At 39.5% G+C, this 13,840-nt stretch overlaps 1 protein-coding gene across 3 annotated transcripts in view; it reads right to left on the reverse strand.

The window, feature by feature from the left end:
- The window catches only part of niban2a (niban apoptosis regulator 2a), a 38,836-nt gene that overhangs the window by 18,713 nt on the left and 6,283 nt on the right, over window positions 1-13,840 (reverse strand). For all 3 annotated transcript variants that reach the window (XM_047805904.1, XM_027142378.2, XM_027142377.2), the window contains exons 3-6: window positions 12,873-13,003; window positions 11,640-11,768; window positions 11,305-11,410; window positions 8,902-9,069 (exon numbers count right to left, since the gene is read on the reverse strand). In XM_047805904.1, coding sequence (XP_047661860.1) covers window positions 8,902-9,069; window positions 11,305-11,410; window positions 11,640-11,768; window positions 12,873-13,003 — 534 coding nt within the window. The remainder of the gene's footprint in view (window positions 1-8,901; window positions 9,070-11,304; window positions 11,411-11,639; window positions 11,769-12,872; window positions 13,004-13,840) is intronic.

Here is a 13,840-nt window from a genome sequence, read left to right on the forward strand (position 1 = left end):
CATCCTGTTCATCCATCCTGACACCCTACCCCTGGTTGGAGTCTGGTCACTTGTGGTACACATTGCTGGGATAGATCTGCATGGACAACCCATGACCCATGAGATTACCGAGGAACCACATGGAGACTATCACACCATCATTGAACTACCATTGTGTCAGTCAGCTTTGTGCTCGGGTCTTCATCGGGGAACATTTGAAGACTTTGGCAGGAAGAAATTCGTGTTAAGTCTGTAATAATCTCAGAAATTACTTGATCTATTGGTTCATCAGGAGCTCTTGGTTGCACAATTCCACTGGCCTACAAACCATTGTAAAAAGGACATTATACACATTTACATTTGATTCCTGTCCAGTGTCACGCAAATGATGATGAGATTCCTTTCTGAGTCTGGTTCCTCTCAAGGTTTCTTCCTCATATCATCTCAGGGAGATTTTCCTCACCATCATCACTACAGCCTTGCTCATTAAGGATATAGATTAGAGCTAAATAGAAACGTTACATTTTTTATTGTTTCTATAAAGCTGCTTTGAGACAATGCCAACTGTTAAATGTGCAATACAGAGGGCGCTAAAAAAATGACAAACCGCTCCTTTAAAAATTAGCCAATAGTTTGTGGCAGACATGAGACTTACTCCCTGTGTGTGTGTACGTCTGTGATTGACTCAAGGACTTACAATAACAGGACGTGAGCAAGTAAATTTTTCAGGAACAGGAAGCCCTTTTTTGACAGAATGACAGCGCTCAGTTTTCTTGGCTGTACGTTCAGGAGAACAATTTGGGAACGTGTGAGAAAGTCCCACAAAGCTACAGTTGATATGACTGTCCTCATAGTAGCACCACCTACATGTACACACACACACACACACACACACACACACACTGGTTCCTATATGTATGCTATGTTGAGAATTCTGCCTCACATTCAAGTCAAAGCCCTCATACAGCTTTCACCCGCTACAACAGATGGGTGAAGGAGTGTGAATGGAGTAAAGCTGAATAAAAATAAAGCATGTGGTAGCATTTAAGGTGGCCTCCGAGTCTGATGTGTTTCCATCTCACATAACCACGCTCGGTGGTTAGCGAGGGCTCATGGGATGGCCCGTTGTCAGGAAACCACAGGCACGGTACGTGTGTGAAGTTCGAGGCAGCTCACATTAGGTGCTCGATGCCAACTCCATCTTGATCACCAGAAGCTCTGACAACAGTTCATATGTTTCTATACTAAAAATGTCATTACTGAGTTTCTCTGCAACTGTATTTGTTTTTTTTTATTTCTTTATTTAATTTGTTTATCAGAGAGGTTAGTGAGGGAACAGCAGTGTTTAGAGCTGCTAATGACGTGAGCGATTAAAGGAACTTCATGCGGATGTTTGTTCATATTTAATGTAAATAGAAATAAAAAAAAAAACACTGGCCAATTGCTGTGGTGTAAGAAAAATAAAACACTAAAAACATACGAACCACTATTAATAATTATCAAGTTTTTGGTGTGATATTGCAAAATAAATAATATAAACTTCACTCATACACTCACACACACACTCACATACACACATTCACGCACACCCCCTCACACTCACAAACATTCACACACTCCCATAAACACTCAATCACACACACACTCAATCACACTCAATCACACACACACACACACACACACACACACACTCACACACTCACACACTCACACACTCACACACTCACACACTCACACACTCTCACACTCTCACACTCTCACACTCTCACACTCTCACACTCTCACACTCTCACACTCACACACTCACACACTCTCACACTCACACACTCACACACTCTCACACTCTCTCTTTCTCTTTGGATGCTGATGATTTATAGCATCCTCTACCAATGACATAAAATCAGAACATCTTCACCGCACAGTATGAGACCTTTAAAGACAGATGGCTTCATACTGATAGACCTTCACACATCACACATCACAGCTAGACATCATAAAAAGCGCTACACTCTGCTGCTTCCATGTCCTGTATGAAACTGCTCTGTAATTCTACTATAGCTCTGTGGATTAATCTAACCTTTCATTCTGCGACTTTAGATTGAACATAAGCAGTGGTTAAGGAAAGCATCAGGAACAGGATGATTGTTCCTGGTATAGAAAAAGGCCACACACACACACAGAGATGCACACAGAGACGCACACGGAGACGCACACAGAGAGACACAGACACATCCACACACAGACACATCCACACACAGACACATCCACACACAGACACATCCACACACAGACACATCCACACACAGACACATCCACACACAGACACATCCACACACAGACACATCCACACACAGACACACACACACAAAGAGTCGCACACAGAGACGCACAGACACATCCACACACAGACACACACACAAAGAGTTGCACACAGAGACACACACACCCCCACATACATACACACACACATACACCCCCACATACACCCACACACCCACATACACCCCCACACCCCCACATACACCCACATACACACCCACATACACACACACCCACATACACACCCCCACATACACCCACACACCCCCACATACACACACACCCACACACCCCCACATACACACACACCCACACACCCCCACATACACACACAACCCCACATACACACACACCCCCACAAACACACCCACACACACCCACAAACCCCCCCCCACCCACACACAAACACACACACACACACACACACACACACACACACACACATATACACACACACACACACACACACACACACATATATACACACACACACACACACACACACATATACACACACACACACACACACACACACACACACACACACACACACACACACACACACACACACACACACACACACACATACACACACACACACACCCCAAACAAAAACACAAGGCGTGTCCATTTACTGGGAATCTGTCATAGAAGAGGAATCAGAACGATGGGAAAAATGTGACCACAAACAAGCTGAATTAAAAATAACACACAGCTATACAAATGTAAGTCAGAAGACAGAGAGAGTATTAATAACAAAAATAAACACAAAACACCATCATTATTGAGTCATAGTCAGAGGAATGGATGTCACGAGTGGAATCCTATATGAAATACATCATTTTTAAGAAGACATAATCGTCTTTTATTGCAAAATGTTTTGATCAGAAAGAAATAAACAGCAGCTGCTAAGGCATCAGCTCCAAAACAGCCCTTTCCACCAAGAGGCCATTACTGGGTGTAACTTGAGTGACAGCTTAACAGGAACCGACTCATCTGGTTGCTATTGTGACACAACAAGACAATAGTGTCACAAAATACTGCACTGTTAAACCACAAAAAAACGTCATCCAGTGAAAAATGTGCGTCACAGGGCACTTTCCCCCTAAAATGACACTGCAGGGTCATTTTTAAACATTAAAAATATTTATTTTGCAATTTTCACATTTCTTAACTTTTTACATTTTAAAAGGGTTTTAGCTGATTGTGACATTTAAATGATCCAACTATCCATCCATCCAGCTATTTATTTATAATGATAATAAATAAAAAATAAAGAAATAACATAATAATAATAATAATAATAATAATAATAATAATAATAATAATAATTCATTCATTCCTCCATTTTCTACCGCTTATCCGAACTACCACGAGTCACGGGGAGCCTGTGCCTATCTCAGACGTCATCAGGCATCAAGGCAGGATACACCCTGGACGGAATGCCAACCCATCGCAGAGCACACACACACTCTCATTCACTCACACAATCACACACTAAAGACAATATTCCAGAGATGCCAATCAACTACCATGCATGTCTTTGGACCGGGGGAGGAAACCGGAGTACCCGGAGGAAACCCCCGAGGTACGGGGAGAACATGCAAACTCCACGCACACAAGGCGGAGGCGGGAATCGAACCCCGACCCTGAAGGTGTGATCTGGAGTTACTATTAATACCCCGACAGCACATCCCCCAAAGACTTCTACTTCTCTCACACCAAACACTAAATCCACATTTTATTCACTGACTAACTACACATCATGTTTTTAACGTGTCCTTCCTTCATGACTTCTCTCTTTTCTGCCTCTCACACTTCAGAAGAAAAATCCTGCAGCTTGACAAGTTACCTGGAAACCAGTAAACACAACAATCCTCTGCCCTGAACACTGTCCTGTGGTGGAAAAACCTACATCCTGTTAGAAAGTGCTGACACTGGAGACTCCTTCCCTAAATGTCCAATAAACATAACACAAAATCGATAGAATCGTTGATATGGTGAGCAAAAAACACTATTTATATTTACAATCCATTTATCAGTAGTCTTAATGTCGAGTCCTAACGAACAAGCTGTTGCTATAGAAACAGTAACGCATTAGAACGAGCAGATCAGCATTGCTGACAGCATTATTGTCTTTGTCATCTTCTGACCAATCAGAATCCAGCTTTCAACGGCTTTTATTTCCCCATCAAGCTGTGGCCAAAAATACTTGATCTAGCATCAACTTTTTTTCTTTTACTGCTAGCAGTGAAGACACACGTACAGTAAATACTCGCTATGATCGCTGTACTCACATATAGAAGCGAATAGAAGAGAGTTCGCTTGATGCAGAATGAAAATCGACTTATCGTATATATTTATCTCGGTGAGATAACTTAAGATAACTTATCCGTGCGAAATGTTTGTTTTTCCCTTTGTGGAATAATCTTACACGGAATTTTAGCGGTAGCAGGTAATACCTTTAAAACTTAGATGCTTGCGAACAAGCACTTGGAGCATCTCAGAGAGTGGAAATGGGTGTGAATGCGATGCCTCTAGTAGGCTTGGTACAAACAGAAATACTCACTACAAACTCTTAAAGCCCTTAAATAGTGTCTACGATCATATGAGCCATTAAGCACCCTTGTGGATTGTGACAGGACAATAAAAAAAAACATAACAGGCACAGAATAGATGATGGAGCAATTACAGAGCATATTGTTTTTTTTCTCTTTATTTACCAGCATGTGGAACTGATCTCAGGTCCTCCAGGTGATTTCCGTTTTCTTATCCCATTCCACTTTCTATACATTTTATATACAGGGTTGAATAAAAGTATATTGTTTTATTCTAAAAGCGCATTAAATATGTATGTCAGTGTGAAGCCTTTCCTGCAGGAACCCATATGTTCATCTATTTTCAGAACTTCCCAGCAAATAAAAAGAACGGCAGTGTGTTGTCAGTCCTGCACTCTTTCATCCACTCGATCACATACAAAAGCTTTCTAAATTAAAGATGAGGAACATAGCCCTAAGCTTTTACCTACAGAAATTTAAAACAGAAAACAGGAGCTGTACACAGTCTGGGATCGTAATGTCAGGTCGAGGAGGTGTACATGGTTATTGTAGCAGTAAGTGACACTAACAGGTTGGAATAAGCCTGATTACTACTTTCACTGATGTATACATACCACACACACACACACAGATATATGCATGCGCACGCACACAGACACACACACACAGACACATGCACGTGCCCGCACACAGACTCACACACACAGACACATGCACGTGCACGCACACAAACACACACACACATGCAAGCGCACGCACACAGACTCACAGACACATGCACGCGCGCAGACACACGCACGCGCGCAGACACACGCACGCGCGCAGACACAGATATTCTTACTATATTTAAACTACATTCTGAAAAATAAAGGGAATTTACTTTGGAACGTCTAACTAATCAGGGGATCGGAATCAACTTTAATTGATGGATTGGATTTGAAAATTTAAAAAATATCTAAAAAGAAATTCTAAACTACTTGACTACTTGCATAGTTTCAGACAGTGTAGTGCTCGAAAAACTGTACGATTTAGTACAGAAAAAACAAAAACAAAACAATCTTTCTACCTACGGAGTCCTGCGTTAAAGAATATCCGAGTTACAGAATGAAGAACACAGTCATTCCAGGGCTTGTGCTTTAATATACCCAATGGATTGTGCTTTTAAGACAGGAATATTAGCAGGGATATAATTAAGAATATCTTAAAATAGGGCAAGAAAGAGAAAGTAAAACGCTCACAGTGGCATTGAGGGTCTTTAGCCTGTAACGTACAAAACAAGGGGACAAAATAAATAAATAAGCTGTAGGATTTATAATTCTAGGTTTAGACAGAACCAGGGTCTAATGTACAGCAAATGGTGTGTAATAGAGAACAGAGAGCAGAAAAGCATCTCTGAATACACAATACACCGAACGCTGAGGTGCATGAGCTACATCAGGACCAGTCCTATCAATCAGAAACAGAGAATCAGAGCACAGTCGGACAAAACGCAGGCAGCTTTAGTGAAAGAAGCTTAAAAAGATCTTTTTCAGCAGAATATTTGAGTTACTCTGGCCTTCCTGTCCGCTCGAAGCAGTCTGGCCGTTTTCCTCTGACTTCCCTGAATCAGCAAGGTGTTCAGAAGGCGTTTCTGTTCTTAGAATAAACTCTATATGAACTCTATACCGTCACCTTTGCCTAAATTCCTACATTTCTACGCAGGTCTAGACAAGCTCAAGTTCCTTAAATATGCAAAGAATTATGCAGGTGTTTTTTTTTTTTTTTTTTTTACTTCTGTATGATTTCATTCTGGTCCTAACCCTCATGTGTTGTAATGTAACGGAATACAAATACTTCGTTAGTGTAGTGTAGAAATGTCTCGTATCTGTACTTTACTTCGCTATTTAAATTTATGTCAACTTTCACTTTTACTCCACTACATTTCCGAGATTAAATGTACACTTTTACTCCGTTATATTTCCACTAAGCATCTTCGTTACTCGTTACTACAAAATAAACTCAGCAGAAATGTGTGTGACTGCAATAAGGGAGGTTTGGCGAATCACTGCTCCTAGATTGCATTACGCAGCTCCGCACGCTCTATTTCAGCGTAATGTTGCCAAAAGGAGGCGGAAGCACAACTGAAACCGCCATGGAAGCACCTACTGGAGGACCTCTGTGAACTCGGTGAACAGGGTGAAGAAGATAACGTTATACACACGTGGCCGTATTTGCAAGAAATGTTTCTGTACATCGGAATGAAAGATTCTTCCTACCGGATGAAGTGCTTATTACGCCTACCGAAAATCACTGAAATTTTACTTTTTTACTTTTACTTCAAATACTTAAGTACATTAAATATCAGAAAATGACTTTTGATACTTAAGTACAGTAAATATCAGATACTTTAAGACTTTTACTTGAGTAATATTCTAAAAGGTGACTTTCACTTCTCACAAAGTCTTTTTCTAGTACGATACTTGTACTTTTACTCAAGTATTGCTTTCTACTACTTTATACAACACTACCTTACATAAGCCGTACTTATGATAAGAGCGCATCAGAAACCCGGCTGATTATTTCCTAGTAAAGACGACACCGGTGCCGAACAAAAACAAAAAGGCGTGTCTGTTTAAAGCCAATCAATGTCAGCGAAAGAATTTGAGACAAATATGTGACACTAAACAAGGAGAGAGAAAAAAAACGCTTGTTGCGTCTCAAAATTGCACGAACTCTGATTTCCGCCTACATCAAATAAACGAGAGTTTTCGGAGTTTTCGATTGAACTGTAAACTGTTTTAACTTCAGGGAGACGGAGGAGAAAAAAACGATCTCGGAAATCTAATTACAAATCTTAAGCCATTTGAGAACTATTTCTTTGGGTATTGTAGGACATTTGTTTGCATACCTGTAAAACAAACAAAAAAAAAAATCAAGCGCTAATTCGACTGCTAAAGCTGAGAAAACACGAGTATCTGCTTCAAATTAGTGCTCCGAGACAGAAACACTGCTACACGTTTACGTACACGTATAAAGAACTGGTTTGAATCATCAGCATGTGCAAATTCGCCAACAACAAATTCCTTTGCGCTTTCTCACACTCTGTCATGGACTGAATTGTATTAAAGGAATCCACGCTTTCATGTAGTGACACAAACAGGTGCACACACACACACACACACACACACACACACACACACACACACACACACACACACACACACACACTCACAAACCCACCCATGCTGCTTTATGTTTTGAACAATGGCAGTTATGCAGAACAGAGATGATTAGCGAGGGTGTAGCTGTTACAATAATGGCTGAGTTGCGCTTAAGGTGGTGTGTGTCTTCAGGACGATGCTAAGAGGAAACAGACATTCAGGGACCAGATAATGAGGGCGGGGACGAAGGAAGTCGACAGATTAGTTGTATGCGGAAGCATGTGAAAGTGTGAGGTGACCCAATTTTTAACTGGGACCGCCATTTGTATTAGATCTTGGATCCTAGTTTAGGAGATATTAGAAGCCTTTACTTTGTCACATATACAGTGAAATTCTTTTTTCGCATACCCCGACTTCAGAGGTTGGGTTCAGAGCGCAGGGTAAGGCATGATACAGCACCCCTGGAGCAGAAAGGGTTAAGGGCCCTGCTCAAGGGCCCAAAAGTGGCAGCTCGGCAGTGAATCCCGATCTTCCGATAAACAACTGAGAGCCTTAACAGACTGAGCCACCACTGCCCAAATTACTGCACTAGAAGTAAAGGAAAGGAACACGTTCCAGGACATGACAATGCCCCTGTGCATAAAGCAACAATTATGAAGGTCACGGAGTGTAAAAACTCCCGTGGCCTCCACAGACGCCTGAACTCAACCCCAATCATAAAAATGCAGCCAGAGTGCTTAATGTTACTCATCTCTTTAACAGCATAGGGATCAATATCATTGTGTAGCACATACTTGTACTCAAACCTGGTCTGAAAGAATTGACATCAACGCTCAGAACACATGAAACAACAACACAGGTTCATACGGAATCATCGAATCAAGTGTGTTCTTAAAGGAACTCACCATTGTTAGTGTGTCTGATGCAGTCCTGGAAAACAGCGAGCCACTTCGTCTGCTCTTTCTCGGTCCTCACAGTGAAGTAGTGATGACGAGCGTACGGGTGCCACAAGATCAACAGAAAGCTGGTGGCGCTTTTCAGAAACGGGGAAGATTCTCGTTTCGCCTTTAGGTCTACAATCCAAGAAGAATACACAACACATCAGACTGGGTGGCTGATCAAAGCTGTAAGTTTCCTTTCAGAGAGTTGGGAGTTTAAATCCCAGCACTGCCAAGCTGACACCATTGGGGTCCCTGACTGCTCATGTGTATCCCATCTCCAGTGTCTGTCACTTCAAATTCAGCCAAATAAGCGAACTTGTACCGTAGGAAACTCACTCCTGACTAGGGTTGGGAAACGAGAACCGGTTCTTGTTCGGAAACGGTTCTGTTTTTTAACAGGAACCGGAACCGTGTGGAATTTTTAAGTTTCGGTTCCAAACGCGGTTCCGATGCGATGACGGGCAAAGCGCTGGGTGTGGTCACTTTAAATAGCCATGTGTTACCTCATGAATATTAATTGTTTACACTGTTTATAGTCACGCAACCAAATTAACAAAATTAACGCACCAAATTAAATTAATTAGCGAAATTAACGTTCGCTTTGTGTTAAACATGTCTAAAAAAGTCTAAAGTGTGGATTCATTTCCAAAGCTATAACAATGAAGCAAATCTCCCCCCTCTGAGAGGGTTTTCTCCACAGCTGGAGATACAATAAGCCAGGAAAGCTCTCGTCTTCTCCCAGAGAAAGCGGACGTGTTCATTTTTCTTCAGAAAAATTGCTAACTGTTTTGCTAAGTTGTAATTCTGGATGTTAAATTTGATGTTGGATTTATTTCGATTTAAATTGATATGAATTGAAATGCCCTGTTGAAAATATTTAAAGAGTGATTAATAAACACAAATGGAATTGTTTAAGTATTGTGCATTATTTGTCACATTTCTTTTATTATGGAATCGGAATCAGAACCGGGAATCGTAAGGCAGAACTGGAACCGGAATCGGCGGAAAATTTCTTTTGATACCCAACCATACTCCTGACTGGGTCACTTATCAACAACTCCTGTCATTGACTGCTGAATTATCTTCAATCCTGTTTGTGGTTTTCATGTAAAGAATATTAAGAGAGATTTATATTTTTATGCACAGATTTTTATTGCATTGGCATCTAAAATATTTAATCTTTCTCAATCTGAATTGTTTACTTGAAGTGACTCAGCTATGTTTAGCTAGCTGAAGGTAAAGAAGGTGTTTTTCTCTTAAATTCAGGCACCACAGAAATGCAGCATTTTAGAAATTAAAACACTAGAAATACTCCAATTCACATGTATCCATGTATAACATTCATTTCGTTTCAGTTTAATTGTCCTGACAGAATCTCAACAGGCATTTTAAAATACCTCAAAGTAAAGAAATATATTATATATTGCTCTGAAGCACGTTTATGAATAACCTGATGTTATATTGTCCTGGTGAAGACATTTCATTCCATTACAGAGTGGATTGTTATTAAAAAAAATAAATAAAAAATTAACAATACACTCGTTTTTTTCTCAGTTTTTTTTTTTGCTGTTATTTATATCAACTGGGAAGGAGGTTTATTTTTTCGTGTGGAAAGCATAAATGCTCACAGGATACCTTTTTTTTAAAGTTACATAACTAATTCAAATTTGAACTCAAAATTTTGAAATTCAAAAATGCTCATTTCTGATATTGTGGAATCCTGGAGAGATTGATTAATTCAGTGAAGCCATATTTGGACATTTTGAGTAGTTATGACTTAGTTTCATTTAAAAAAAATATGCAATTTAAGCAAGAAATGACAATGCTCTAGTTTGCATGTTACAAAAATGCAATTCAATATTTCACATCAACAAACTCATGAATTTTTTAGCTGCATAAATAAGATAAATAAATAAATAAATAAATAAATAAATAAATAAATAAATAAATAAATAAATAAATAAAAAAACTTTGTGAAGACCTTTGGGGACTGATAAACCAGCATATGAAATCTCAACCTAAAATGCATATGCATGCTATCATTTAGTGAAATTAAATATTTAAATGCATTTTTTATTTTATTTTACAATCTAGAGTATTTGTTTAAATATTTAAAAAGACGATTTTAAGAATTCACCTCAGCCTGCATTGTATAGTAAGTGTTTATGTGGTCCCCAGGCTTAGATTGCTCTGTATCAAAGCTAGTCGGTTAAGTTAACCGAATGACTTTTGATTATAAGCATCAATACGCTCAGCTCTGTTTAAGAGCTAGGGCTTATCAGGGTATGTTTTCCAGTGCCAGCTAGAACACACATCTTCCTCATCCTCATCCTCTCACACTTGTATGCTCATACGCTCGTCCCTCACCAGGCAGGCAGCTGTTCAGCAGGTCCAGGTACTCGTCCATGGAGGTCAGGACTTTGTATCCAGCACAATTAACGATTTCTCTGGGATGCAGACCTCTTTCATAAGCCTGAGGAAGAAGACGATAAAGATAATTAAGCTGAGCTTCACACTTATTTATTATTCAACAAATGAATTGGTATTTATTCCACTTTAGTCCAAAGTGATTGTTTTGAAGGATAAAATCAGAAATCATTGCTCTAACAGGTCATGTGCCCCCAGAAAAAAAGGAGGACACAGATAAAGGAACACATTTGAAAATAGTTTTGTTCGCTTTAGAAGTGTAAGAGTTTCCTCACCAGTCTGCTGTCGTAGAAGCCGATATTGTAAGAGTTGCCCACGTATATAAAGCGGTTCCTCCATTTCTTATTCTCATCCAGATACTGAAACAGATCTCCAGAGAAGATAGATTTGTCCTGAAGTGGATCCTGAATTAAAAAAAAAAAAAATCAATTATTAATCTCATAATAAATCAATCTGACAGAACGGCTGTGATAACGTTCTTTTAAATGTTGATCTAAAGACTAAAATAGTGACAATTTTCGGATTTTTCACCCCAGGCTGATGTGGTGTATAATAAGAACTGGGCAGCAAGCCTAGGAGACAAAATTGCATGCTATGTGCAATTTCTACGTGCTTTTGTTTATGTCTGGCGCTCAGAGAAATGACTTGAGATGACGAACGATGAAGCAGGGCAAACTGAGCAGATGTTACGATCTTTGGCACATCCGCACATCGTTCATAACGGTCATGCTGATCGTATATTAATTTATCATTTTCCATATACTTTCCCACTTCTATTTTTAGTGTCATTTTACTAAATGACTATATTCTATTCTATTTTTAAAACATAGCACAGATATAGTGGTGTGTAAAATTTCATTGGAGCGTATTTAATGTCAACTCAATAGAAATGAATGTAAAAAAAAAATAATGTAACTGTGGAAAATCCAGGAATTTAAATCAGGCACGAGTAAATATGATGGTATCCGTTTGCATACTGTGGCTCATGCTTTTAATGGAAGACTGGATTATACTCTTAAAATAATTTTTCTGGGATCATAACATGGCCATGTTTTTTTTTTTTAAACACTGGATGAGATCCAAAACTGGAATAAATAAATAAATAAATAATTTCCCCAAAATTTCCATCTCAGACTTTACATGTTCAAAGTCTTTGTCTTGCTTATTTTTAAATATCAGTAAGTGTATCATTAAAAAAATAGGGAGACAAAATTTCTAACTTTTTTTTTATCTCTGCAAAATGGGTGCCTTTATATGATTCCATAGCTTTCCAAAATCTTTCCATGATCTCTGAGCTACTATGAATAAACCACACACCCATTAGGCATATAAGGGAGGTTAGGCGTAGTGCTGATTCTGCGATTCGTGCACAGGGATTTAATTGTCCGTACCAAAAATTCAACAGAATCACCAGATCACCACGCCGACCTGAATACGACGAAAAATAGATGGTGTATGTGAATAGTTTATTCACCCGGAATGGGTAGAAGTGTGTATGAGGACGTTACCTTGCGGTGTAAGAGCTGTATCTGCGTGTTTCCTCCTCCCTCAATCTCGAAACGTACGCTGTTAAAAAGTGCCACTGCATACTGCTGTCTGTACACTTTCCCGAACTCTGTCATCACCTTTCTGGTATGAGCTGAAACACACACAGACACACACACAGACACAGACACACACACACACACACATATTTTATCAGGCTAAAGAAGACCAAAAGTTATATATAACCAAACAAGTTTTCAATCAGAATGCAGGTATGTACTTTTTGTGATCGTTTCTTTTATGTAAAGAACATAAAGTCCTCAACAGGGAGCATTTATCGACAAAAAACTTTATAACGATAAGAAGAAATGGCTTGCGTGAAACCTCGGCCATTTTTCTTTCAAAGCATTTGTTTAGGCTGCACACATCACACAAACCCGGAATAAGCCAGACATGTAGTGTGGAAGAGGGTCTATTGGGAGTCATGCAGGCATTACAATGGTGTGTGTGTGTGTGTGTGTGTGTGTGTGTGTGTGTGTGTGTGTGTGTGTGTAGGTGTCTGCATCCTAGCTCGATCTTCAGACAAAATTTACACACTGATCATCAAAGCTATAAAACAACGCTTCAGTTAAACAGCTATTAGCAGTCAGTAGTCCTTACAATAGAATCTTCAACTTTGTCAACAACAACAGCAGCTCTATCACTTTAATTCTCAATAATAGCACCTTGGGGAGATTTTAGAAGACTCCTAAATACATATTTTCTAAGTAAAAGCATTGTGTACTGTCGTTAAGAGAACAAACAGTCCATTAATGCACGTTTAACGGTCATTCGAGTGTCCGACGTAGCGGATTCGTCTGCCATTTATAGTGTAGTTAGTGATGACTGACTGCTCACATTCGGTGCTTCACTGTTGTAGGAGTTTATTATTGGTTTGAAGTCAGATGATGGGATATGATCATCTGTGATGCATATCCTGAAGGCTTGTGTA

The sequence above is a fragment of the Tachysurus fulvidraco genome, chromosome 21, assembly GCF_022655615.1.
Source record: "Tachysurus fulvidraco isolate hzauxx_2018 chromosome 21, HZAU_PFXX_2.0, whole genome shotgun sequence".
In the NCBI taxonomy this organism is placed as follows: domain Eukaryota; kingdom Metazoa; phylum Chordata; class Actinopteri; order Siluriformes; family Bagridae; genus Tachysurus; species Tachysurus fulvidraco.